Source organism: Pangasianodon hypophthalmus, chromosome 11 (assembly GCF_027358585.1).
Source record: "Pangasianodon hypophthalmus isolate fPanHyp1 chromosome 11, fPanHyp1.pri, whole genome shotgun sequence".
In the NCBI taxonomy this organism is placed as follows: domain Eukaryota; kingdom Metazoa; phylum Chordata; class Actinopteri; order Siluriformes; family Pangasiidae; genus Pangasianodon; species Pangasianodon hypophthalmus.
This window is the reverse complement of record NC_069720.1, coordinates 7,148,627-7,176,618: the sequence shown is the minus strand read 5'-3', so window position 1 is coordinate 7,176,618 and position 27,992 is coordinate 7,148,627. Positions and strand designations below refer to the sequence as shown.

The following is a 27,992-nucleotide window of genomic DNA, read 5'->3' as shown; positions in this document are numbered from 1 at the left end:
TTGTTATTTCTGATGATAAGCCATAATGGCCAATTAATTGTTTAAACGGTTTCCTTAATGTATTTGAAGAAGAGGTAAAAGGCACATCAGATATTAGTTGCAATAAAAACTTTATTATTTTTTTTTTGTTCCCTGGTAAATGTATATTTCCTTTTTTTCTTAAACTGGTGGTTTGTGCTTCACATCCAAACAAAGGATAACCCATATTCTCTTAAAAATTATGAACAATTTAAACCAGTGTTTTAAAAATAAAGTTACAATAGAAATTCTGATTAACAAAATATGGCCAGTGATACAAGAATTACCCACATCCCAGAAAAAAAAACTGCATCAAATCAAATCAAGTAGTGCAAATCATTAGGCACACGCTCAACTGAAGTGAAATTAGGGTTAAATAATTATTAATAAGTTTCTTAAAGTGTACACTACAATACCAGAGGAAAAATCATCTGAAATAGATTGAAAAGGTGTCTAACAATAAAAAAAATTCTTAGAGAGTTAACAGTCAAAAGAATGGTGCTGAATGTTTGCTGCAATAAATGTAGAAAAAGAAAACGATTGGAGCTTGTAGCTTTGGCATGATGGATTTGGCTTTTATTAATACACTCCCAGATTAAGACCTGTAATGTGAGTTATTAGTATAAGGAGAATGCTTTCCAGGTGGTGCAATACTTCTTGAGGATCAGGTTGTTAGATTGGGTGGATGAATAAAATTACATGCTCTATAAATGTAGTATTTTTTGCGTAAATATACCAGACTGGATTCAAGGCTCTTACAGTTCAAAAATAGTGGATTTCATGTCCAAAAAATCATTATCAGTAGTCTTGTACAAATTACAGGACAAAAAAAAAGCCTCCAATGGCACACATGAATGAAAACAGAGCTGCATTTTTAACAGTGCAGACTATGGCTGTATTTTGGCAGCACGAAGAGCATCAAAATGTCAATTCCAAAAAATTATGGCTGACCTGGTCAGTTGACTAAGTATTGCTTCACTGGAAAGCATAGTTAAGTGCAAGTAGGCTATTTAACTCTATGTGCCTTATTGTTCAGGGTCACGGTGCAAATGAAGTTGTACGAATTTGGCACTGCTGAAATAAAGGCTAACATTAATACATTACAGAGCAGTCTAGGAGTGAGCGCAGTAACAGGCTACTCTGTCTTCAGCAGTTTCACTATGACTTGCATTATATTTAGGTGCCATTTGTGCAATCAATGATAATCAGCTCTGGGCAACACAAACATACAAACAATTTCAGAACACAGAAAGGCTGTGCATCACTGAAAGCAAGCACAAAGAATAACTTCATGGTGACTGGGAGAGCCAGTCAACTTCAAGGAATGCCTGAGCCCATCAATACACAAGAGCTCTCATTGGCTGCCCTTACAGTCTCCTTCCATGCTGCGCATCATATGATCAGGCCATTTAATCATCCCTTTTCGCTTTCCCTCGAGAAGAGCCCTTGTTCTTGTCAGTAGCTTGGTGGCTGGTAGTTACTGTTGCCAGTTGGCTCGGGCTTACCCATGAAGGGGGGCTGCTGGTAGAGGTCTGCCGGGTAAGTAGTAGCCGGGTATGGTGAGGGATCATGAGGGAACGTTGAGGCCTGGTAAGGGGAGGTGTGATCTGGAGCAGATTCAGCAAAGCCCTGACCGAGCTCTCTAACGCCTTGGCGAAATCTCATCAGGGCCAAATAGGTAATCACGCCCTGTCAGAGAAATAAGGCTCATCTGTAAATGTGTTTTTCTTTTACATAAGCATAAGACAGTCAATATTTTAAACATGTTAAACTCAGACTCCATAAAGATCAACAGAAATTTAACATGACTTTTTTTTTTTTATTGTAATCACAGGCTTTGTATTTGTATACTTATGGACCTGACTGTACATATCATACTACAAACTGGCCAATTTTAAAATATAGAATAAAACAATGGGGCATACTGTTACAGGAAAATAATCCTCAACAATTTGGGTTGAGCACCCTGAAGTGGATTATTTGCATGTAACAGCACATCCCTAAGTGTTTTATTTCTTTTACACAAGTAATTTGCCAAGGAGTACAATTTTGAATGACACCTTGTGATGTCTGTTGTGGAAAATCCACATAAATTAGTTTATATCAGCTATAAAAAGTTATTCCATCACCAGTCTCTTTTTTCTCTCTAGTGAAGTTAAGCTTATCATATTGCAGAGCAATCAGGAAGTGTAAAATTCATCTGTCCTGAAGACCACAATATGTTTTTCTTTGTAAATAACAACTGATTTTTTTTTTTACTCTTTATTTGTCTTAAATAATGGTGAGTGCCTGCCATACAAGTCCCTGTGAATGAACTGTTACTACAGAAATAATAACACAGAGGAACAAACACATTAATATAAACCTGTGTTTAGAACGACAGACAGCACAATGATGTGACCAATTAGATTCTGTGATATAATTTGACTATAAAGTTTTGTTTTTAAAAGTGTTGCCACTGAAGTCATCATATGAGTCAGTCTAGATCTGGTACTTTTCTATCACTAAACATGACCAAGAACTGCCTATTTTAACAGTTAGAGGCTCACTGTGCCACGGTGTTCAGAAACCTGTGTAGGGATGTGCATGTACTGGAATTGAGGATGATATATTTTTATCAGAATTCATTTTCACCACAGGTTTAAAAAAAATAATAAAAAAAAGACTAAGGCAATAATTCTGTCCTTCCTTAACCTATTTGATTTAATGAAGGAAAACTTCCAAACTTCCAACTATGTGCTCACAGTTCCACATAACATAGCTTTCAACAAATCAAGTGAAAGAAAAATCCAGGCCATGACCAGCAAATTACATTCAAATTCAGTACTGGTGCACAAAATGTCATCTCTAGTGCCTTTTTTTCATTCAGAATGACAATTTTACGAATTTCTGTCCCGGTTCTGCTTCATTTTAAGAAAAAATAAATGCTTATTATCCAATTGCAACTACATAATCATATCAAAACTGCTATGTCAAAGATCATATATGTAAAACAAATGAAGTCTGAATAAGCATGACCACCCCAGTAACCCAACATTGTGCTTTTTTCAGTAATCGATACCTAATAGTGCTTGCATGAGTACTCTAGTAATAAAAGTGCTCATATTCACAAAATATGTTGTCCGGCACATGCTGCTGCAGACTTATCGAAGGAAAGACTTACCCATGCCACGAACGAGAAAAAGGTGAAGACAACGATGGCTTGAGCTGCATCGACAGGGATGCCATTTCTGTCAGTGGTCTTCACCCACTGATTAGCCAAGAGGCAAAAACAGACAAACCACAGAAACGTCCAGATCCCTGTTAAAGCACGCAGAGAGAGAGCGAGAGAGAGCGAGAGAAAATTATAATAGTACACATGCACATATTTCTATGTGCCTTCATCTTTAGTCATCGCCAAAAGTACTGAACAAAGTATTATGCCTAGAAGTCTTTCACCACAGTTACTTGTAATGGCATGAATTATTTTTGATTAAAATGCAATTTTAATGTATTTTTTATTAATCTATAAATAAGTGAGTTTTATAGTTATTATAATAATATATGTGCAAGTTGCCTTATGTGTGCAAACTAAGACACTGAAGCCCTGAACATTTTCAGTCTTGGGACTTCAGAGTTTCCTGTTAGCTTGATAAATGGTACTTAATTTGATAACTGGCCCCTTTTATTCCTGCTCTTAAATCTGGGCCATGGCACTGCTTTCAGACCTGTCCTTACTTCCAGACGTGTAATATTTATATTGTGAGCTTTGTTCTAACAAGCCAACAGTCTCCAGCTTTTTTTGTCTGACTTCCCCAGACTATAACTAAAGTAAAATCTAACAACTAATTCAGTTGTGAGTCATGATGTGAGATGTTTACTGTTTTTCCATTTTTGTTCATTTTGTGTAATTCTGTTATGCGCCGTTTTACCTGAGAACCCCAGGTCAGCCATCACAAGACGCTTCCTCTCCTGTGCGCTGCTCATCAGGGGAAGATAGGCATCAGCAAAGAGGAAGGCGGTACTGGCGAAGAAGGCGATGAGCCCGATGCCCACTCCATAATTGCAGGCTCCGTCGTTTTGGTTGAATATGCAGACCACCTGTGATGAGTCTTTTGCATTTACATATCCCTCTGCAGTAATGGTGGCAAAAACCACAATGGCAAACACCTAGAAATTACCAGGATTAGAAAAAGGGAAGCGAAAGTGAGGAGAGGTTCAAAAACTTTTAAGATGAACCAAAAAAAAATTAAAAAATTCCAATTTACAGGGAACCAAATGCTTGCCTTTAGATTTATCAACTCTTATTATAAGATTTTAATGCAATAATAATGATTAAAATAAAGATTAAACAATAATGGTTAGTCCAAAATATTAACATGCTTAGCATAAAAATATATTAAAAAGTTAAACAAAGTGTATTAAATAAGTGTGTCTAAGTGTATTAAAGAAATACAGTAATAAATTAACTATCAAGCTACAAAAATGAATACAAATAATGAATAACAACGCAAAATAAGAGAGTCAAGATGATTTTAAATTTGGATTTAAAAGTACTTAAAGAGATACACAGTATTCCTAATGTTCTCTGCAACACTATTTCAGAGTTTTTGTTAGAAAAATATCTTCCACTCATGCTCATCAGGATTAACAGACCTGCCTCAGCTGAGCAAAATGCTCAGGATGGAGTATACAAAGCTCCGGGAGATATTTAGAGATTTAAACGTCAAAGACAGCAGGGTAGCCAGCCAGCAACACAGCAACAGTCCAATAAATATTATGAAAGCAGAAACTAATCTGTCAGTGTCATGTATGTTTAGTGTATGTGTGGAGGCCTGGGAAAATGTTGACATCTTCTACTATATATAGCTCTGAAAACTACAGGCTACAGCTAAAGTCCGGGTACACTGAAAAGTGAAAAAGGGAGAAAATCGCATTTTAAGGTTTCATTCATACTCTACTGAAACCTAATCTATGTATGGAAAAACAACATTACTGCCAAATTTTACAAGTTTACAATGGAAAATGAGTTCTTACTTTGATTATCAGCATCATCAACACCAGTCTCATCACCTGCGTTAAAGTCACTCACGACATTGTAATACGAGCCTAACTGTCATCTCTTCACTCCACTGATCTCTGTTTACACTAACATCAGTGTTAATAATCGCTGATTATTCAGTCACTTATGTTCTGCTGACTACAGTCTTAATTATTAAAGTTTTTATAAGGTGATTAATACAATTTAAAGCTTTGTCCGCTGTCATTTGTATGGTGTGTGTGTAAGCACTCTTCTCTGTTTCGATGATGATGTGACAGGCGTACATTTTGAGAGCCAGTATCTGATTATAAACTGAACTGATTAGGATTATATTCATATATTCAGTTTATGTAACGGTCCATAAACTTGATCAAAGTGTGAGACGAGCAAACTCAGCTTGCAAGGTTTTAGACTGACTACATTTGTTAAACTGGCTCCGTAATCAACATGATCATTGCAGGCAGAAAGACGAAAGGTTATTAAGTAGCCTAAGTAAAAAATATTTCCATGTCATTTTTGTAAAAAAAACAAAACTGTTTTCTTAAAGATGTCAAAGTATATTACAGGCAGAAAAACGAAACATGATTTTTAATCTTTTTTTTTCCCCCACACAGCTGCAGTGACATTCAACTGGTTTTCCCAGATGCCGCAGACTGTATGTCTTATTTACTAAAAATACTCTTGTAATTGTTTTATTTTCTTTGCATGCATGATATATGTTGTAATGATTGCATGCTTAGAACAACAAATCATTTGTAATTTTCTTAAAGTACTTGTGAACTTCACTCCCTACAAGAACAGACCTCTTATCTGATAAGGAAATCAGAAAAAAGAAAAAAAAAAAAAAAGCGAACCAATGTGCTGAGAAATGAACGTGTACATTTGGGAGGTGGCATTGGAACAAAGAGAACAATAATAACACAAAAAAATGGTCTTTCTTGGGACTTCCTGTACTGATCTACAAGCTTCCTGTGTAGTTTTTCACCACAAAACCAATTTCGAGAAAAAAAAAAAAAAAAAAAAAAAAAAAGTACCTAGAGTCGCATAATAATGACTATGGAAAGATAGAGAGTGTTGGGGACTTTTGGCAGCCATGGTCACAACAACTCTCATGTTACCCCCCAGCTGTTCATGTTTTCAGTGTTTGGACAGGTCAGGCACACTGTGTCCTTTCTCAGAGGCTTTACATGATGTTATTACTTTATCTAGATGACAAGCAACTCACATTCTAGGTGTCTGAGCTGATTTTGTTGTTGTTGTAGTGTGAGACAGAACAGAGACAGTTCACAAAGTTGACAAGACTCATAAGTGATATTTCGCTTTTTGTTTTTGTCAGACACATATGCAGCTCATGAATCACAAGGTGCAAGGGGAAAAAACTGGAGGAAAAAAAAAAAGAGGAACAGCTTCTTTCTACATCAGTGCCAGACATGGTTTGTGGAAGATGTCATACACATGTCATTTGACTTGAAACCGTGAAGTACAGTTCTTTGTCTCGGTTCCTCTCTGAGGACACAATCTGAACAACTCATTAGCAATGCTAGAAGTGGCATACTGTAAACACTGTGTGCGACGTCGCCTCTTTTCAGTTACTCATGAGCCTCAGGAAACAAAACTTTAACCAACCAGACGGTTTACTTAAGAAAGTAAACTTCGTTAGTCGTTAAGAAGTTCAGCTTGATATCACAGAATAAACACAGGACGGAAACATTGCAGTTGTTCAAGTCGCGCAGGTTTCATCGATATGCTAGCTAATTTACGCATTATCAAAACAAAAACTAACTTAGAGCACATACGTTACAGGAAGTGACCGTCAACTTTGATAAAAAGAGCTATATTCCGGCAAAATAACTCGACCCAACTAGTTCATTATGTCAACACCATTGCTTTTTGTCACTCACCCAGCTGAGAAGTCGTAAAATAGTTAGTGGCTGTTTGATAAATTTGTAAAAGTTGAAAGATCCGCCGGCTAAGGAGGCTCCGTATGCAGTGCTCTCGCCCGTCTCCATGTTTAATTTACACGGTCAAAAGACTCTCTGCTCTGACTCACTTCAGATAAACGACGCTGCTGATTTTCCGCGCTCTTCTCTTCTGTTTCCTGTAAATGAAATTGCTGAAAGAACCTCCCTTTACGACACGTTACGACAAGACGCAACTTCGTAGCTTGTATCTCAGGTAGTGGTGGGAATTCCAGATCTTTTCAGTGAGTCAAATCATTTGACTCACTTCACCAAAAAGAGCCGACTCTTTCAGCTGACAAACGCTTCTCTGCCATTTTGTTCTAATTTGGACGATATTTTGACTAGTGGAGGTTGGTTTTTCGAATAAATAATGCTATAGGCCATTTAAGTTACATGTTTCATCGCTATATCTAAACATAATGCGCTGTTTGAACAAAGATACGAACGTTTTATTTGGTTTAATTTACAAAACCAACATCAAATATCACAACAACGCCAACGAACAGTTGAGATGTTGAAAAGAATTTTGCATTGAAGCATTTTGATGAATTTAAAGTGGAAGTTCAACGCCGCAGTGTAAAAATGAGGCAAAATACGTCTTGTATATGCGAGTCGGCTCTCCGTTTTCACCTGAAAAAGCCGAGCCAGAGAGTCGAATCAAAGAGCCGAGCCAGAGAGTCGAGTCAGAGAGTCGAATCAAAGAGTCGAGTCAAAGAGCCGACTCGTTCGCGAGCGACAGAGAGCGTTGTCAAAGTCAAACTGTGTAAGCACGTGAGTGCTGTAGTAAATAGTGTATAGGGTAGTATGGGTTTTTGACATATTTCTGGCAAGTCAGATTTCGCCTCTGTCTGTCTGTCTGTCTCTCTCTCTCTCTCTCTGTCTCTCTCTCTCTCTCTCTCTCTCAGATTCAGATTCAAGTAGCTTTATTGGCAAGGTAAAAGGCTTTACATTGCCAAAGCATTGATAACTTTAAATTACAGACATACACATTTACACGCAATTAAAAAAAAGTTTGATAAAATAATAGCAATAAGAAGGGAAAAAAAAACTACACAATGATTTGTCTTATGAGCATTCGATGCATGTTGGCAGTGTTGGCGTTATTGTGTGGTTGGGGGTTCCACTGCCTACTCTTTTATCGAGACAGGACTTCTCAAAGCTGGCAGCCAGGTTTGAGCTGGCTGAGCTTTCTGCTACCAGGTGTAGGAGTTTGGTTCTTGGTTGGCATCTGATTGATGGGTTGTGAAGCGGGGTTTCCCTAATGTGTGTATAATTAGGGCATGTTGTTAAAAAGTGCAGTTGTGTTTCCACTTGATTTTGTGTGCAATGGGGGCACAGCCTGTCTGTGTCTGCCCGTCCCTACGGCGAGGTTGTGATCACCGAGTCTGTACATGGTCAGGACTTTTCTTAGTTTAGGGTCAGTCACTGTGCTCAGGTGTTCTGCCAATTTATAATTCTCTGTTTAGGGATAGATAACATTCTAATTTACTTCGTTGAGTAAATGTTGCTTTTGTCCTGTGTTTTAGATATTTTTCTTTTTGTGCTTTAATAATTTAATTTGGTCTATCTGGAGTTTTGTACTGGGGTTTGGCTGGACATGTTGTGGATTGTAAAGTCAACTCTAAGACCAGCTGGCTGAGGGGCTTCTCTCTGGGGTTAGCTGTTGGTATCTTAGGGCTTTGTGATGGAGGGTCTCTGTAGCACTATTTTTTAGGTGGTATGTCATTTAATAGCTCTTTTTTGAATTTTAATTATTAGTGGATACAGTCCTAATTCATCACTTGGAGTTTTTTATTGTACATTTTTGCAGAATTCTGCCTGCAGAGTCTCTACTGGGTGTTTCTCTCTCTCTCTCTCTCTCTCTCTCTGTCTCACATACACACACATTTGTCTTACTATACTTATGACAAGACAATGTTTTAATGCAGCTAACCATTTAACCTAACCTTGACATTTTTAAATAAAAGCTGCAGTTTGTCTACACAAAGGCAAAACTGTTAGACATTCCTATCCTTGTTGGGACTTTTGGTCCCTGCCAAGATATAAAAACATGTCTACATACACATATATGTTCATAGACAAAAAAACAGTACAACGACAATAAAGTAAAGAACATAAAGATTTTATTAAATGTCACTGTGATATAACAACAAACAAAACTCTAACCTAACTGTAAGATTTTCTTATACAAAAATTGTATGCAGTATCTACAAGAGCTTGTGTATTTTCTATTGTGTATCAGCCATTTTTGAGCAAACTCACAGGACAGCAACAGTAGAAAAGCAGACTAGTTAAGTAACATCACCAAGACTATGAACATCCTCGGATTGTACCCCTCGACCTTACACAGACTTCACAAGTTTGTGTAAAACCTGATGATCCATGTTAAATCAAATCCATCAGTGTGTCGTCTGAGCATGTGCTTCAGTGGAAGGCATAAGAATCACAGAAAATCTGACCTTTTGTACAAAGGAGTTAACATGGTCAATATTACAAATTTGCTTAAAATTTAAACAGGGACCTAGAAATTGTGCAACAGCTTGAATATTGATTAGTCAAGACGTTGCACATTTCTTTTTTTTTTTGTTTGTTTTTAGACCTTTCAAAATTCTAAAACTTTCTGTTTATTTCCAGTTTTGAATAAATAAAAAAAATCCCAGATTTTCAATGTGGTCTCAGACTTTTGGACCCCACTGTATTGTATATGTTATGTTTATTTTTGTAATGTTAACACTACTGTATTCAAACATTATGCAATAATTAAATTGTTCAGTAACTTTATATATTTAATATTCAGAAACTGTAATTATCTAAGTTGTTCTCTTCCTCCTCTTCACTCTGTAAAACAAACCAAAATAATGACAGTCTGTGTCAGATAATACTCACTGAGAGTAGAACTGATATTAGAATTGAATTTTCAGACACTAGTGGAAGCGACAGAACTTGTGCTGTTTGAACAATACTGTTATTCTGTAATTCTGCAAATGTATGGGTGTTTATGCAAGTCTTATAAATGCTGATGCTTTTCAATAAGAAAACAGGGGAGTCTTTGTGTGATTCACAGTACCTTATCTGAGTCTTCCATCATGGAGGCTTGTACAACCTCCATATCTTCAGTATATGCCTCTGTATCCTATACAAGAAAAAAAAGAAGAAAAAAAAAACAACAAACAAACAAAAAACAAAGTAGGTGACATCATCACTTTTCATAATAGAATTCTGGACAAAATTGGTTCTTACCAGGTCTTCATGTTCTATTTCTTCATATTCATCCTCTTCAATCTCCTCAATCTCCTCAATCTTATCATCAACACTCTCATCATCCACTACACCATGCATGTCTGTGAAGTCCTTTAACCTAAACCTAAAGGAAAGGCATTGTCACACGTTTGCTTTACCAGGGTCACAGCTCAGATGTGTATTTAGATAAATGGGGGTTGTGGTGAAGGTGTGTGAATGGAAAACCTGTATGAAATGTACGTAAGCAGGGGTTAAAAGTGGAGATAATATATTGATGCAGTGGATCCACTCAGTTTATACCATAGTACTGTTGAATTCTTGATTCTGATTGGTACACATCAACAGTACAACAACAGTGCTGTTTGTAATTTACAGATTTATACTAATGTGCTCTAATATATTATCGTTTCTATAGTAACAGCTAATTCACTAGAACTTGTGTGGTGGATGCATCACAAGTTCTAAGCCAAATAATAATTACTAAAAAAACAAGAAGAATGTAATAATTGTTGATATTATGAGGCTTAGTGTAAGGAGGTGTTTATTTATCCAGTGTCAGAGCTTTGTAACAGTCAGGGCTAAAGCTGTAACTTCAGGTTTCAACAAGCTGCTGTCTTACATTATTAACTTTACCATGTGTCATTAGTTAATCAATACAAAATTCTAATAAATGGAAAGCTGCTGTGGTATGAAAGGAATAAAACACCATGGAAAATGCTGTTATAGGGAAACAATCAACTTTAGGGTGGTAACAGTAACTCCACTTTTCATTCCTCCACGTTTCAAAATTCTACTGCCAGGGATGACGGCATATAAGATGTTAGAATTTTGAGCACATGGCAGATTAAGATAACATATTAAATTAAATGGTTGCTCTGGGGTTATGGGAAGCTGAAACTCATGGTAGTAAGTTTGTAAACTCATTATCAGGTATGAAGTCATTGTGCAGTATTTTCATCCTGTTAACAATTTTAAATTTTAACGCTTACTTACATATATTTCCTGGCTTGCCTTCTTCCTGACAAAGAAGATAAAAAGCAAACATTACAATACTATTACATTATTTCTGTATTTGCTTTTCAACCTAATCTTAATCAACCCCATCTGTCATTTCAACATGTTTCTCTTCCCCTTACTGAAAAAAGAAGAGGAAATCTGACGACCTGAAACTCTTTTATAATGGAGGTCTAAAGGCAATTTTTAGGGAAGCCATTAAACATTTATGCAAAACACATAATCTTATAGAAAGCTTTCATCAAAAGTATTTTAGAATTGAGTTCTAAATGTGTATATGAAAATGGAACTGCTTTTTTTAGCAGAAAGAATTTCTGAGGGTCTGATCGCACATCGTGACGATGTATCAGAACTTGATGGAAATTGTAAGTAACAGGAATGACTTTTTATTGTATTGCTTCAGAGTTGGAAAGTTGGATAAAACTCCATGAGAACAGCTTTGGTAAGATTTTCTAAAATTATCTTTAGAATTCCATTGTAAGTGAGCTTCAAGTTCTTTTCTCAGTAGTGAATGAATGTGGTGAATAGATATTAAGTTGAAAAATAATGGAGTATTCCTTTAAGCATTAATTTAATGGAAAGGCATGAAATGTTTTACTCACGTAACACCACTCCATAAATGCAACAAGCTAACACGGCACAAATCAGCAGCGAGAAAAAGGTGAAAACGGTGGCTGCCACTGCAGTTGGTATTTTGTTAAACGCTAAAATAGGAAAAGAGTGGAAATGATTAACCCTCCTATTATTACAGACACATTTCTACTTTAACAGACCCTAATCCTAAAATGAGGTTCATCCTTTTACTTGAACTCTCAGGCTTTCTATTCTTGTCTATTTAATAAAATAATAGAATCCATGTTTTAAGCTGGGCACAAATATTTTAAATGCATGAATACCATAAATCTTAAGTCCCTTATTTACATGATGCATAATGATGTTCCATTCTACAAGCCCGTTTACACAAAAAAAAGTATCTGGATACCTGACCATCACACCCATATGTGGTTCTTCCCCAAACTGTAGCCACAAATTGGAAGCACACACTTGTCTGTAATGTCTTTGTATGCTGCAGCATTAAGATTTCCTCTTCACTGGAACTAAGGGGCAAAACCCTGACCTCACTAATACTCTTAGCATTAGACACACATCCAAAATCTAGTTTAAAGCCTTCCCAGAAGACTGGTTGTGATTATAGCAGCCAAGGTAGCACTGACTCCATATTAATGCCCATGGTTTGAGAATGAGATGTTCAGCAAGCACATACTGTATGGGTGTGATGGTCAGGTGTCCACATGCTTTTGGCCATATAGTGTATTCCTACAGCATCCAGCCAAAGGGATCATGAGTAACGACACATTTTTGGCTTTGCATTTACTGGTACTAGATTTACTCTACTCAGATTTGACTTATTTTTGTGCTTATGGGTGAACAAGTGGTGACTACATCTGTGCAATTTATTCTAGTGTTTACTGCACACCAAATAGTGAAGGTTTTTTTTTTTTTACCTTCATAAGTAATCAGAGTCACTGGACTGCTCACTCCTGTAGTGTTGTCAAATGAGTTAAAGGCCTCGCAGTGGTAGAACCCAGCACTGAGTGGGTGCAACGTGACCATGAGGCCTGCGTCGTTTGGGTGGAATGTTCTGTAAAACGGCCCTTGGTTCTCCAGTCTTTTCTCATTGCAGAACCAGTAGTATCGGGGAAACATTCCTTTCTCCACACTGCAATAGAGCCATACACCATACACTTCGAAGTCCTGCCTTACAGCTTTTTCCAGTCTTATTCTCACAGGGCCCCCTACTGACTCTGTTAGGGTGATACAACAAACAAGTCATCGTTAGACCATCATAATGGGCAGATCATTGCTTTTTTTACTGCATCCTCAAGCGGTTCATTTGACTGGAAATTATTAAAGTTAAAATCTGTAAATATTACATGATTTCATGTAAACTCATGAAGGAAAAATAAATTATGGGAGAAGTAAAAAAGCAAAAAAGTGCAAAATTATTATTTAAGATTCTAACATCAAATGTTAAAGAAAGATAAAAACGAAAAATTTGGTGTGAGGCGCAAATACACATTCAATGGGACACCAGTCCATCAAAGCAAAATTTGCTTTGCTATTACTTAAGGAGTGGCACAATTATGCAACCAGGTCATTGTAAGTTTTTCTTTTTTCCTCTAAAACATTTCTATTTTTTTCACTTTTTTTTTTATGACATTAAAGGTGGAAATAGATCTGATATGATTTATCTTGGTTTCATTTTTTCACAAAAACCTGCAATTTTAACAGGGTGTGTAGACTTTATACAGTATATCCAGGGTATACTGTCTATGAGACTGCATTCAATACATACTGCATCTGAGAACTGTGTTTTAAGCACATGAATGTAATTGTATTTGGCTTAATAAATATGAAGAAATACATTTCTTCAAAATCTACATACCCACTGCGAGTTTCAGTTCTCTGCTCTGCACTGGTGTTTTCCCATTATCTGCTTGGCAATACACTCTGCCCATGTCTTGGTCCAGTACAATGGGCACTGGAAATGAGGCATGCTGGTGTTCACTGCTGACTACATGAGCATTACGGTTGTTTATGAACAGGGTATAGTTTATGGACGGGGATCCTTTTGCAACCTGGCATTTCACGTATGCGCTAAAGTTTCCCTTGGCATCCTTGACAACCTCAAATGAGATTTCAGCCGTTGACAGGTACTCTGAGTTAGGCAAAGTGGGGAAAAAGAAAAAAAAAATTAGACAGGGAGTCAAAAGAAATGTGATAGAAAAGACAAACTGATTAAAGGAAACTTCCACCCTGAAACAGATTAGATATGTGTATATTGAAATAGTTGTGATGTGTTTGGTGATTCTGGTGCAAGTTTCTTGGTTGGTGCTTTATTTCTTTTTAATTTGTAGTTTCATAGCTTGGTTATCCGCCTCCCTGATGTCACAGGGCTACATTGGTAGTACAGTGACAATGGTGTTTAATTGGAGAAACAAAAAATTAACACTCAAACATAAGGGATAACAGTCAAGTTGTCACTGTTAGCAGCAAAAAACAAGAGCAGGAGCTTTTGTCAGGAGCTCATTCACCACTTTGCAGTAGAATTAGTGGAGACAGCAAATGCTGAACTCAGCGCAGTTCTACTGAGTTATTGCAGAGACTAGGCTCGGCTAGTTACAATTCTACGAGATGATGAGTGTGATGGCTTTGAACATGGTATTACCATAAAAGTTAATGTTTTAGAAGCTGATCTGCTTGAGCAGAGTGTACGGATGAGGAGATGAGAGAGCTGGAAGGACTAAAGCGCTGCTGCATCACTCTCTTTAAATGGAGATTAAGCAAAGGCTAAATCCCACTGCAGGGATTTCAGCAGGTAGTCAGACAGCATTGTGGGTAATGTAGGAAACTGTTAACCAAAGTGAAAACTGAAAAAGTCAACTTAGAATTTCATTATAAAAAAAATCTAAGATGCAGTCTAAGAAAACCTCGTGTTTATTATAAATAAAGATTAATATGCAAGTTTTCCAGGGTAGCCTGTCCATTTTGCCTTCAAGTGCAGGAGGTAAGCCTCTTTCCATCAGCAAAATTATATTGTACAGATTAATACAAAAACTGCTAACACCTTACCTTTAACATGAACATTCCTTCCCTCACTCTCGTCGGTGTATTCATGTGTCTCATTAAGGTTGTTTTTAGCAAGACAGGCATATATTCCACTGTTCTGGCTGGAAAGCCTTGGAATAGTAAATTGGTTGTTAGAACTGTCGTTCAGGAGCTGCACACCATTCAGGAGCCAGTCATATAATACGTAATTCCCTTTAGTTATATTACACTGCAGAGTCAGACTATCTCCTTCCCAGAGATCTCCCACAGTGGGGCTTGATATGATGTGTGCACCTTCCACAGGAACTGAAACACAACATTTCACAAATTATTCAGTAGAATTCTATACATCCAATTTTCTGGATATACATTAAACTTAAACTCTCTGAAAAAGACCAGTGTTCAGTGAAGAATTTAAGAGAATAACTAGGGTATACTGAATATAGCTCTTTTATTTTACACCTTAGTCAATAACAATAGAAAGCATCTTTGCTAATTATGGACTGCTCACAGTTGCTTGCTTAACTAATTACTATTTTTACGAAGACTGCTTTCCAGCAAACTTCTCTTTATTGTGAGCATTTTATGTTCCTGTATTGTACATTAAAAATGAATTGCCTCGAATTGTTTGAGACAGAAAATATATGTAGAAATTACTGTCTTTAAATAGTGACTGCTGTTAGAGACACTAAGTTTTAAAAGTATTTAATGCTTCTTGCATTACTTCAGCTTGTGATAGACTATGAAAATGTAAATTTATTAAATGTAACATAGAAATATCTGATACTAATAATAATACAAAGAATATAAACAGTACTTTGTGCATTTATTTAGCTCATTTCTATTTTTTAAAATATTTTATATATTTTCTAAATGTGAATGTATTGGTAAAATTCGTTATGTTCTTTTTTCTTATCTTCTGAGAAGCACTTTTTCTAATGTTTGCACATTCTGTATGTTATTATAAGAGTATTTAGAGCAAGTCTATGTACTGTAGAAATGCTTAGAACACACAGAAATACACAACACGTTACATGATTGTGTAGTGAAAATAAATGTGTATATTTACCTATTTAACATTTTTCAAAACAAATTGTGAACATTAATCACCATTAAGCTTTGTAATGTAAATCTATTTAACTCCTAGGTTATTTAATATTTTTCCTTTCTACAGCAGGCATCTTTATTATATTTCATCCTCATTTTTTTTTAACTCACCCAATACTTTGAATTCCATCAAGTCGCTGAAGGTGGGCATGATCTTGGAGTCGTTTTGCACACTGGCCTTGCATATTAACTTTCCATCATAAGCAAGCTTAACATGAACAGGAAATGTGGCTGGTTCTTGGCTGTGAGAGCTGTATTCCCCCAGAGGCTTATTTAAATTACCTTCCTTAAACCACTGGTACAGAATAGTCTGGTTTGTTAGAATCTTGTCAAGTTCGCAGTAAAAATCCTCATATGAGTCCACAAGACTTCTCGAGGGAACATGGAATTTAGGTTTACCTAAAGTGATCTGAGCATCTAAAATAGGAAATGACACAGTTTCACAGTCAAACAGTGCACGTACTCATAAGAACCAGCTGAAGGTAGATAACGTGGTCACTTACCTGCCTTCTGCCACATGGCACAAAAGCCTGAAGAAGGAAAAAAAAATTCAAAACACAATATAAGATGCTATTAAAATCACCTTTACAAGAAGGATTTGTCTTTTTACCCAAAATAACCAGCAGAAAGAAAGTCCTTTTGGTCATTGTCCAGCAGGATGTATGGATGCTTATTTCCTCAGAATCAGCCCAATGAGTATGAGACATGTTATTAGATTATATGCATAAATGACAAACTTTAGTCTTTCAGGCAGTCATACACACATCTAAGTATGCACACTATGGAGGGCACTCCTCACCCTGGCAAGAGTTGGATAATGGGGACACACCCCATTGCGTCTCTCCCCACTTCACCATGTGTGCTGGGCTGATAGGAACTCTTAGCAGTTTGACGTTAGAAGCTCTCAGGGGTTTTGTATGTTAGAAGTGATTTTCCTGTTTGTACCCTCCATATAATAGCAAGATGAGCGCTTATATTTTCGACAAAGTAGAACTCGAAGCCAACAGCATGGATGGGGATGCCTCTACCACAAGTCTTTCTTGTTATTCATTTGTATGCTAGAAATACCCTTAAAATATATTTCAAACAGGAAGGAACCCATTGAAGAAAAACTGTATGAGACATTTGACCATGCTGTGACCTTGATTGGCTCATTTCCAAATTTTAATCAGTTCATCTGCTGGTTACAATTATAATTCCATATAAATTTTACAAACATTCTACTACTTGTTTTGGAAAATTGTGCTAACGAGAATCTCGAATCTCGATTGCACTGATGAACGGATGGACAGACGGACACACTGATGGCAAAAATCATAGCTAGCCAAAAAATAGGCCTTGAGTTTCTGAACATGAATGTGTAAGTAACATGTTTGAATGACAAACAGGAAGGGACCTTGATCCTCTTTACATGAATGCCAAAATCTAATCAGTTACAATTATAATTCCATATAATTCTGCTTGTTACAATTATAATTCCATATAAATCCTACAAACATTCAACCACTCTTTCTTGAGATATTGCGTTAATGAGAATCTCGGGTGGATGCATGGACAACCTGAAATGCTGTATAAAAATACTGAGATGTCTTAAAATATTTAGTAAATAACAACCAGTAAACATATTTAGTAACATCCAGTAAAAATATTTTGTAACATCCAGTATAAGTGTTCCTTCTTGTACAGTAAAATGATTCTTAGAAGTGGTTGTTACAAATTGGGATTGTCCAAAGGAGAGAAATATTCTAAATAAATACTTGTCTTAATCTTATTTGCACACCTTGGACATACGTATTTAAGTACTATCTGAAATCACTCAGTATTCTCATATTTGGAAATTCTGCTCCTGAGAAAGAACTATTTGATATGTGCCACTGAAATACTAGCTATTAAATACTTCTGAAGTGTATAATTTCATTTTATCAAAAAAAAAAAACAAACAACAAAAACCAATGATGCTGTTCAATAGATGGCTCTTGTCTTCTTGATTCACCTCAGCCAAGCCTTAGCTAAATGTCAGTATTATTTTCTCATTACACTTTTCTCATGACGCCGTCCTTTGTTACATTACATTCTTGTTTTAAACCTCCCTTAGAGGATTTATGAGAAGGAACTCAGAAAGCAGCAGTTCTTAAAGGTGTGGTCAATGATATTCAAGTCGGAAAACACTTTTTGTAATATTTGGTAAAGTTCTCACATTCCCACTGCTATCAATAAAATATCTTCTCAGAGGAAAACTTTGATCTCTTCTGCGCCACAGGCTTTGTAAACAGGACAAGAGGAACGATAGGGACTACCAACATCCAACCAATCAGGAGTCTTTACCTGCCTGTCACTCATGTTACTTGTCACTTCAGAAAGTTCCACCTCTTGCACTACCATTCAGGCTAGCCTTGTGTGTGTGTGTGTGTGTGTGTGTGTATTGGATGCTTTAGCTTTGGTGCAAACACTGAAAGGATGATCTGTACAGTATTTGTTTTTACACATCTATAGAATTTGCTTTTGCTAACAGCAGATCAAATCACTAACTGCACCTTTAATTCATAGAACATTGAGCTGTCTTTTACTTCCTTACAGATTAAGAGTAGATATTTTTTCTTATGGTAAGGACTTCTTGAGAATAATAGATGAAAACATAATTGGGATGGTAATTGTGATAAATTTATTGGTATAAAAATAATAATTAATCACAGTAATGTAGTGTATGTTCAAGAACGAAAAGGAAGTAGATTTGATACTGTAGATTTGTACGTTCTAAGAACTGCTGCTGTAATCATAAAGACTTGTGCCCTTATTCACAATATGCTCACACTGAACATGCTTTCAACACACTTATTACTGTTTGTCTTTATAATCCCACCATCGGTGTCACCCAGAAGATGATGGGTTCTCTTTGGAGTCTGGCTCCTCTCAAGGCTGCCTCAGTGATTTGTCCAAGTCCACATATTCATCATATTCATGAGTGAGAATTGATCTGTAATACAATTGCTCTGTTTAGCAATCATGCCTTAGTCTAGACTTCCACTTCCATAAACACGGTTTCCATCTCTTCGACGTGTGGCTCGAACACAGTCTCTGGCATGGCGTGATGATACTCAGTGCTAAAAAGTAAGAGATATGACTTGATAATGTAAAAGTCACATTTGCACAATGAATCAGAAATGCTTAAAATAAAAACAGATCTTACTTGAAATGTTCATGGCAGTGTCCATGATCTGCAAGAAACAGAGACATAGTTTGTACATAGTATGGCATCACAGTATGGCTAAAAGAAATGGCACCTGTCAGTGAGCATTTTGAGACGTACGGTAGTTGTCTGTTGTTTCACGCTCAGGGTTAATGTTCTGAAAGAGACAGCCAGCTCCTCCCACAATCATCACAAACAGGAAGCAGCAGAAGACCACAGCAGTGACCTCTATCTGTGTCACTTCAAAAGCTTTAAGAGAATGTACCACAGACCAGTGATCAGGACTGTACTGAAAAATGCGGAATAATAAAGAATCAGGCTTACATCTTTGATTTGCACAGTTATGCTGGTTCTGACTAGCCTCATTGTAACACGGAAACAAAACCTTACTGTTCACGAGTGTGTCATCTGTATTAACTATAGAATTAAAACTATAGATGTTACACTGACACATCTTGTAATGCAGCATTTCACATAGCAGGAAAGAACAGAGATTTGTTTATTTCTTTTTCTGCAAGGCAAAACACAGGTTTAAACTAATGCTCTCATTCTAATATGTTATTGTTTCTAGACTAACTTACACAGAGGCGGAGCTCCACACAGACAACATTTCTTTTGTGGTAACTGTAACTCTGCTTCATGTCAGGCCACATCTGACCCATGTTATTGATTATTTTCCTGTAACAGTGTAACCTGTCATGTTTTCGTCCTTTCTTTGCGCACTTCTTGCGGGATATGACCCAGTATTGCAATGGCCTCTTGACAGTAAAAGCAGTAGAGTTAATAAGTACCTTGTCACAAAAAATAATCCAACCTCACTTTATGTTTATTGATTTTCATCTTCCTTATTTGTTAACCTGATCACCTCTGTCTAGTTAGCGCTTGTGTATTCATTTCTGCTTTGTGTTCACTTTGCCTGGCTGTGTTCCCTTGAATACTCTAGGTTGTTCTAATGTTTGCGACATGTTTCTTTGAATCATTAAATTCAATTAAGCATTTGTGTCTATCACCTTCCCTGTTTGCTTTGTTGAATCACTGAGAGCTTTTGACTTTTTCTCAGTTATAATTGACACCACACCAGATATTTCAAAAGTAGATTATTCAAGTCAGATGTCTGACTACAGAAAAGTAGATTTTAGAAAAATCCAGATAACATTTGAAAAATTGAATCATACTGATGAAGGGTAAAATCCTGGGGACTGTAAATCTGGTGTCTCAAATCTTCCAGGATAGGGACATAAATTACTTGCCTTAGACATGCTTTGCAAAGTGTGAGTTTGAGTGCCTAAAAGCCTCAATGGAGACCCAGAAGTATGTGAGAATCAGTGTCTACTAAATGCAGAGGAGCATTTTAGGGTGTCCATTCTGTATTCAACAAGTCATTTGTATTGTCATTTGGATTGCTTCTCACAGCAGTTCAACAACATTTTGCACCTCTTAATACATAATACAGTATAATATGATATTGTATATAAAACTTGTATTACCCAAAAAAACTACTACCTAATGGCATGTCAGTGCCAAAATTGGTGTTAAACTCCAACTCCCAGAGTATAGTGCTGCCTACAAACATAACTGCCAAGGACTACAACTCACAGCCATTACGGACACGCTCACGTTCACGTTCACCGAACCACTGATTGCACTCTCCTGGACTCAGTCACCCACACACTACTTAAGCACCCTCACTGCACCTTCACTTCATGAAGTATATGCTCTTTGTTCGTTTGTTCAAGCCTTTGTATTTTGCTCGTACCTGCATTCCTGACACCTAAATTGATTCAGTATAATATATATTAATCTGGTTGTTCTAACATGAACTCACCAGCAACTACATCTGTTGTGGTAGAGCTTGCGCTGTTGAAAGAGGTTGTTAAATCTGGAATAATAAAAGCATAAAGATATTATCGATGATTTCAGGACATAGATGAATTCTCTGCAGATACACGTTGCACATTTTTTTAATGCTTTGGCTACAAAACAGCTGATTGTAGTATAAACACTTTGCACCTCACTGCCATAGAATACAGTAGTGACAAGATATTGTACATATGTTCAAAACGTGTACAAATCAACTCACCTAAACCCTAAAGGAGGAACTTATAAGTAGGTAACTGAATGGTTAACCCTAGCTTTGTGGCACTAGGCTGTAAATTGAAGGTGTGACTGGAAAAAATATTACCTCCATGAATCTGTACAATATTTATTAATTTGAACTCACCAGCAACTTCATATGTTGTGGCAGTGCTCGTGCGAAAGATCGTTAAATCTGGAATAATAAAAGCATAAAAATGTTAATGACGATTTTAAGACAAAGTTGAGTTCTCTGCAGGTGCATATTGTACATTTTTAAATGTTTTGGCTGCAAAAAAAAAACAGCTCAGTGTTGTACAAAGTCAGTATAAGTATTATAATATAGATAATGTAGTTACAGTACAGTTCATGTTACACCGATGCAGTAAATGGACAACAAAACACAAATAGGACTGGCTATAACATTTAATGGTGTTAGCTGTGGGGCGTATTCAGCATTTCATTCAGACCCAATCTTAATGATCATTAGCTAGCTTTATCAGTCATAATGTTTAGTGTTTTATAGCCTGGTACATGAATGATGCATTCTTATTGACATGATGAAACTGCTGGCACAGTGCTGCTTTTATGAGGCGATAGGGATTACCAGGGTTTGACAAAGTCAGCGGAATAAAATCTACATCCTACAAATACCTGTTTGATTTAAAAAAATTTTAATACATTTTTTCCCACTGTTCTCCCCAGTTTGGTCACCTTCCAATTCCCACCCACTAGACAGATCTCCACGATCATACAACAGCTATCAACCGGGGAGGGTGAAGGCTAACACTTGCTTCCTCTGAAACATGTGAAGCCAGCCAGCTCATGCTGTCTCACAGCGTAACACACTCAGACAAAAGTGCTAGCCACAGCTGTCTTCCGCGTACATGACCTCACAGGCGCCCACTATTGGTAGTGTCTACTGTGACCAGAGTTGGGGAGTAACGGAATACATGTAACGGCGTTACGTATTTGGGATACAAAAAACTGGTAACTGTAATCTGTTACTGTTACGTCAAATAACAAAGTAATCAGATTACAGGTATATTTTTTAAAAAGGGGAATATTGTCAGGATTACAATTTTTTTTCATTTAAAACCAAAGCAATTAATCTTTTAACATAAAACAACGGTTCTTAATCTGTGGGTCGAGCGGTAGCAGGGGGGTCACAAGAAAACTTGAGCTGAACACAGGACTTAAGGGTAAAAATGCGTCATTCTTCACTCTTTCTGATAAAATTGAAGAATGGATCAGAAAACTGTCATTATGGCAAACTCGCTTGGACAATGATAACTTTGATGATTTCCCGTTACTGGATGATTTTCTGAACGAGAGCAGCATGTCAAAAGCCAACTTGTGGCTGGTTATCAGGGCTCACCTAAATGACGTGCAAACGCAATTCCATGAGTATTTCTTTGAAAATCCAGCTGTGTCTATAACAAAAGAGTGGATTAGAAACCCCTTTACAGAGACATCATTGACAGGAATGGCAACTGAATTGGTAGAGTCACTGGTTGACATGGCAACAGAAATGGCCCTGAAGCAGAGGTTCAGAGAGAAGCCACTGGCGGATTTTTGGATATCCGTGCACGCCGAATACCGAGAACTGAGTGACAAGGCATTGAAGTAACTTCTCCCATTCACACTGACCTATCTCTGTGAGGCTGGATTTTCAGCGCTGGTGTACCTGAAGAACAAGTATAGAGCCAGACTCATGGTTGAAGATAGTTTGTGTCTTTTCCTCAGCCCTATTCAGCCAAGACTGGACCACCTCGCATCCTATATCTAAGTCCAACCATCCCACTGAGAGAGTAATCCGAAACATTGAAGTTTTTTTTTCTTGTATGTTGTATTAATCTTTATTCATCTAACATCCAGGGTGGTGGCAGAGGGGAGGGGAGGTTGCAAAATATTGTCATTCTTAAAAGTGGGTCACACTCGCAAAATGGTTAAGAACCGCTGATTTAGTGTTCGTTAGTGCTTTGAAATTCCCTGGTTTGCATGATCCCAGTTGTGGGTAAGGTTGCCAGTCGTGCTGAATTAGCTGGGAATGTTCTGAATTTTGGTAGAAATTAACACAACTTCCCCCCACAACTCTCCCGGAAAATCCTACTGTCAAAGCCAGTAAGGGGAAATCCCGCCAACCCCCCAAGGTCGTGAAATGTTTTTAATGTTGTGTTTGATGGTAATGATATTTTTTCCTTGTACTTCTTAACATTAGTTAATGAAGTTTGAATGTATAAGAACAAAATGTACAAAGAATGTACAAAGAACTGGATTTTTTGCTGAAGCAAACTGTTCAACAAATAATAACATGTTCAGTAAGGACATACTGTATAATAAAGCTTCTAAGATCATGTTGCAAAATTATGAAAATTAATAATATTTTCGATCTTCAAATTTTTGATTGGTCACTGCCCTTGCATATATGTGCTCTACTGTCACTTCTCATTTCCATCATAACTTCAGTTGAAACTCTGAAGCTGTTCTCTGAAATGCTTTCGTGACAGTGCTTATGTTGTTCATATTGCTTTTCAATTGACTTTGTTTACATATATGACCTTGAAGTAATCCAAAAGTAATCAGATTACATTACTTTCATATTGTGATACTTGGATTACGTTACTGATTACATTTTCTAATATGTAATTTGTAACTGTAACAGAATACAGAATACAAGTAAAAAATGTATCCAACCCTGTTAACAGGTGAGAGAGTGTATGCCATAGTGTATCTCGCACTCAGAGAGTGCAGCCAATCACTCAGCTCCTGGCCATGGAGGGCTGTGGCTTTGTCAGGATTCAAACATGCAATCTGTCGAAGATAGGGTGAACTCTTTTCTGTTTTTTTGAGAGCCCCAGCTTGGCTGTTTTGAGTATTGAGAACAAACATAGCTATTGTGTTGACATAAAAGCTGTAGTTAAATTCTTTGTACATCAGAACAAAAGAAAAGCACACAAAATTCCATGAAAGATGCAAGTCTGCAGTTTTATTTATAGTAATGTTTCACTCTTGATAGAATATTTGCTAATTTATTGACTATATGGCAAATATTCTTTTTGTAAACCCTATTTCTATTAATTTCTTTTGAGACTTTTGGACTTTATACAGTCCTATTTAGAGAGCCCATACATTGTCTTATAACTTACCATGACCCCAAGGCCCCACTGTACATGTCTATAGGAAGGGGCCACTTAACAACTTTTGAATGTAACCTGATCTCACCTGTCATCTTCACCAAGACCTCCTCACTCTCCACCCAGGATGAGTTAGAGTTGAAACTGTCCCTCACTCGACAGCTGTAATACCCTGAGTTCCCAGGGCTGATGTGTGTGAGAACTAGGACCTGTTCATGTTGGATGAAAGTAGGGGAATTGGCCTCCAGGGGTAGGGTAGAGCCGTTGAAGGACCATGAGAAGATAGGAAAAGTCCCCATGGTGATCACGCATTGGAGCAGGGCAGCTGCTACAGCAGAGTCTGCTCTATAGAGGTACTCCACTTGGACATGTGCAGGCCCTGTTACTGGAACTGAGAGAAATATACACAAATGAATCATGTATAAATAAATCATTAACATGTTACATCTCTAAAACACATACTGTTACTCACCAACTTCCAGATCTATTGAGTTACTGAGAAGCTGCTGGATGTTGTTCTCTGCTATGCACTGTACTCTACCCATATCCAGTCCTACAGTGACAGGCTGAGAAAACCAAGCTTCCAGGAAATCCACCTGCTGCACATCAACACGCTTCCCATTCAGGAGCAGCTGGAACGTCACTGGAGGGCTACCATAGGCCAACCGACAGCTGATGTTAGCATAGTAGCTCGAGCCATTATAGAAAAGTGTGAATGACAGCCTGGGAGCTGACAGGTATTCTGTGAACAATTAAGAAATTTCATTATCACTGAAAGTGTGCTGCTTTTAACTAGGCTACCCTTAGCTAGCTTACAGACACCAATAGACAGATTTTAAGCTTTCATAATGAATTTATGAAGTATGAAGCAATGAAATGAAGTAATGAAAACATTACAGCATGTGCTGTTACAGCAAAAATAATCAACAACATGGTGGTGTGATGTGGGATGCGAATACCGCCACGAGTTGATCATTTTCCAATAACAGCATGTCCTGAAGGGTTTTATTCTTAGAAGTGTCTTATATCACAGCAATTTGTTAATGATTAAAATTTTTACTTTACTTTACTTTTCAAAAGTTTATAGTTACATTTAATGTTGTGGAACATCCACCGGAAAAGTTAATGTTATAACAGATATAAACAGTCGTTCCATTGCTAGCCTCTTTTTTAGTCTCTCTCTCTCTTGAAATTAGTAAGAGTTAATTGTTAAAAGAGTTAATTGGTGGTAAACTTTCTGAATTTTAAAAATGTGCTGACACTGGAGACTCCTTCCATCCTTCCATAAGTGTTAAACATCTCCTTACTGAAAGCTTCACCATATAAATGATTATACGTTTGTCTTTGTTAAATAACAAATTTGGATTATAAATTTAGATTACATGAGGCATCCTCTGTACAATTTACTGTGAATTAGCTGTTAATATGAAAACAATAACATATTCTGTATAAACCTGTGATCATTTATATTATGCATTCTACAACCTGTCTATCTCCTAAGATTAACATTAGATCATTCACCAACACTTAAGCATGTAAGTTATGCAGTTCATCTCAATGTTACATAAAAATAAACAGAAACATTATCACTTATCATTTCTATTCCTTCATCATTCTTTTGTGTTCAGACCTCAACCTTACAGCATTCTCTCACACTGTGCCCAATCTGGGGCTTGTCTGAGTCTGAGTCTTTGTCCCGACCCGCATGTGGACTTGCAGCTAGATATAACATGAATTTCATGAATAAATAATGTTTACTTTTTACCACGACGGTGACCGGCCTACTGCTGGAGGCTCTACTGTTGTTCCCCATCATGTTTTCAGCCACACATAAGTAACTCCCAGCATGCCTTTCAGCAGCCCTATCCACTGTCAGCGTGTTTCCAGCAAAGTGATGAAGAGGTGAGGGTGACATCACTTTTTGCTTGTTGTGGTACCATGAGTAAGTGAGGTGAGTCCCCTTACTGGCTTCACAGCTCATATTAAACCCCGCCCCCTCATAGATGACAGCCGGGTTGGGTTCTGGGACTAAGGAGACGCCTTGGACAGGAACTGAGGGAGAGAAAACAGGGAGTTAGAGAGATCATTGTACTAATTCTCTCTCTGACTCATACACACTTTCAGAACTGAACACTACATATCATTACTCACTCACTACTTGTAAGTACACTGGATTGCTTGTGCTTGTCTGATTTCTTGCTGTCACTCTGCAAAAATACTCGCCCTCTGACCCCTTGTTGACTTTTAGAGGAAATGTGATTGGATTATCGTTTATGGCAAGGACCTCATCATTGCCCTTTATGAGTTCAAAGGTCAGAGGTGATGGTGATTCCGACAGCTTACATTCAAACGTTACTGTAGATTTCAGGAAGGCCATACTAGGCCCAGTAAGTTCTGGTCTGAGAGTAGCTCCATCTGCACGGAATACAGAGATTGAGATTGATGTTATATCTCTTAATATATTCTACTGTATTACTATCTTATAGAGGTTTTCCACTGGACAGCACGGTATGGCATCCAGAACTATCCATACCCAGATCGAATACCCATGTCTGTTTCCCATTGCATAGTGGTACCTGTGAAAGTAGAAATAGTAGTGGTGGACACTAGTGTACTATTCGAGTATTTGTAACCATCTAATCAAGTAGTAAAATAGTACTTATGAATAGAAATACAACTTATTTAGTGTTCCATCACAGCACTGTTGAAATCTTGATTCTGATTGGTCTGGAGGTTTTGATTCATTCTGATTAGGTTCTGTGAGAACACAATTATTTTTGGAAGGGGTCTCCAGTGTCATTGCTTTGTTACAGTCAGAGGTAAAACCGTTCCTTTTATTTTCTGACACAGGCAAGATTTTGCACTCTGAGGTTTCTTGGTAATGTGTTTGTTTTGTTTAATTTCAAGAGAGAGAAAAAAGAAAGGGTATTGAGGGAACTGTTTATAGCTGCTGTAACACAACTGATAACAAGAACTAACTTGTTTTGTGGACATACTACAACATTAAATGTATCAATAAATAGATAAAACATAATACTTGACATTCTCTAATTAAAAAAATGCCAATATGCTGTGGTATAAGAGGAATAAAAATTTAAGATATATGATGATTCTGTGATGATTGTATTTGATAATCAGTGGTCTAATCTATTTCACCCATATATCCCTGTTCAGTGCTCTTGGTACTGGAAAGAATTCAGCATGGGTGCATAATGATGACAACCTGACAACGATAAAAAGTGGGATCATTATTAGTTTACTGTGCTGTGTAGTGCTGTCCAGTGGAAAAGCAACATTAGAGACTGAAATATTCTAATATAAATACCAGTAATGATCACATGTCCAGGCAAAACTATAACACAAAAACAGAAAGGATTATTAAGACAATAACCATATTTTAGAACACTAAACTTCTGTGCTAAAAGATCTTGGAAGAATAATGTCAAACTCACGTAGGACTGACATCAGAAGTAACAACAGACTTTCGCTCATTCCTGGGTCTTTCACGTTACTGCTGGCATTTTAACTTCAGCTCGAGCTTTTAATGAATTAGGGTATATTTTGTGTGTGTGTGTGTGTGTGTGTGTGTGTAGGCCCTAGGCCTATACACTACTCCTCCCTGCCAT

At 37.1% G+C, this 27,992-nt stretch overlaps 3 protein-coding genes across 9 annotated transcripts; all 3 read right to left on the bottom strand.

Moving 5' to 3' along the window:
• Window positions 1-93: 93 nt before the first annotated feature.
• On the bottom strand, window positions 94-7,544 carry syngr2b (synaptogyrin 2b). The gene is made up of 4 exons (XM_026930508.3): window positions 6,940-7,544; window positions 3,930-4,167; window positions 3,182-3,318; window positions 94-1,707 (listed from the first exon to the last, which is right to left on the bottom strand). The coding sequence occupies exons 1-4, from the start codon at window positions 7,045-7,047 to the stop codon at window positions 1,474-1,476; spliced, it is 717 nt and encodes a 238-aa protein (XP_026786309.1). The 5' UTR covers window positions 7,048-7,544; the 3' UTR covers window positions 94-1,473.
• Window positions 7,545-9,105: 1,561 nt separating this feature from the next.
• si:dkey-93h22.7 (uncharacterized) lies at window positions 9,106-16,772 on the bottom strand. Its single transcript, XM_053238068.1, has 11 exons — window positions 16,580-16,772; window positions 16,473-16,499; window positions 16,081-16,386; window positions 14,887-15,168; window positions 13,700-13,972; window positions 12,759-13,058; window positions 11,856-11,957; window positions 11,233-11,257; window positions 10,240-10,363; window positions 10,067-10,132; window positions 9,106-9,837 (listed from the first exon to the last, which is right to left on the bottom strand). Exons 1-11 carry the CDS (start codon window positions 16,674-16,676, stop codon window positions 9,793-9,795), a joined length of 1,647 nt encoding a protein of 548 aa, XP_053094043.1. The 5' UTR covers window positions 16,677-16,772; the 3' UTR covers window positions 9,106-9,792.
• A 303-nt stretch (window positions 16,773-17,075) lies between these two features.
• Window positions 17,076-27,977, bottom strand: LOC113536390 (Fc receptor-like protein 5). 7 transcript variants are annotated; one of them, XM_026930271.3, is made up of 11 exons: window positions 27,819-27,975; window positions 27,692-27,718; window positions 26,518-26,781; window positions 26,332-26,418; window positions 24,839-25,108; window positions 24,455-24,757; window positions 21,378-21,425; window positions 20,982-21,035; window positions 19,277-19,405; window positions 19,157-19,184; window positions 17,076-19,070 (listed from the first exon to the last, which is right to left on the bottom strand). In XM_026930271.3, the coding sequence occupies exons 1-11, from the start codon at window positions 27,856-27,858 to the stop codon at window positions 18,983-18,985; spliced, it is 1,338 nt and encodes a 445-aa protein (XP_026786072.1). In that variant the 5' UTR covers window positions 27,859-27,975; the 3' UTR covers window positions 17,076-18,982. The 7 variants fall into 7 exon arrangements, 4 of the variants coding, with proteins under 4 accessions (XP_026786072.1, XP_026786071.1, XP_026786070.1 ...); XM_026930269.3 differs by having other exon boundaries at window positions 17,086-19,070; window positions 26,125-26,418; window positions 27,819-27,974; XR_008302659.1 differs by lacking the exon at window positions 17,076-19,070 and adding an exon at window positions 22,608-22,662 and having other exon boundaries at window positions 19,167-19,184; window positions 19,277-19,445; window positions 26,125-26,418; window positions 27,819-27,977.
• Window positions 27,978-27,992: the final 15 nt, after the last annotated feature.

Excerpts from the sequence above, each read along its gene's own strand:
- syngr2b (XM_026930508.3), bottom strand. The coding sequence starts at position 7,047 with ATGGAGACGGGCGAGAGCACTGCATACGGAGCCTCCTTAGCCGGCGGA. Across the intron at positions 4,168-6,939 it reads TTTTACGACTTCTCAGCTGG|GTGTTTGCCATTGTGGTTTT; the intron begins GTGAGTGACAAA and ends GGTAATTTCTAG. Across the intron at positions 3,319-3,929 it reads GGCTGACCTGGGGTTCTCAG|GGATCTGGACGTTTCTGTGG; the intron begins GTAAAACGGCGC and ends GTGCTTTAACAG.
- si:dkey-93h22.7 (XM_053238068.1), bottom strand. The coding sequence starts at position 16,676 with ATGTCTCATACTCATTGGGCTGATTCTGAGGAAATAAGCATCCATACA. Across the intron at positions 11,958-12,758 it reads GACTCTGATTACTTATGAAG|CGTTTAACAAAATACCAACT; the intron begins GTAAAAAAAAAA and ends TTCCTATTTTAG. Across the intron at positions 10,364-11,232 it reads AGGCAAGCCAGGAAATATAT|GTTTAGGTTAAAGGACTTCA; the intron begins GTAAGTAAGCGT and ends CCTTTCCTTTAG.
- LOC113536390 (XM_026930269.3), bottom strand. The coding sequence starts at position 27,858 with ATGAGCGAAAGTCTGTTGTTACTTCTGATGTCAGTCCTAC. Across the intron at positions 24,758-24,838 it reads CTCAATAGATCTGGAAGTTG|TTCCAGTAACAGGGCCTGCA; the intron begins GTGAGTAACAGT and ends TATTTCTCTCAG. Across the intron at positions 21,426-24,454 it reads GGTCTTGGTGAAGATGACAG|ATTTAACGATCTTTCGCACG; the intron begins GTGAGATCAGGT and ends TTATTATTCCAG.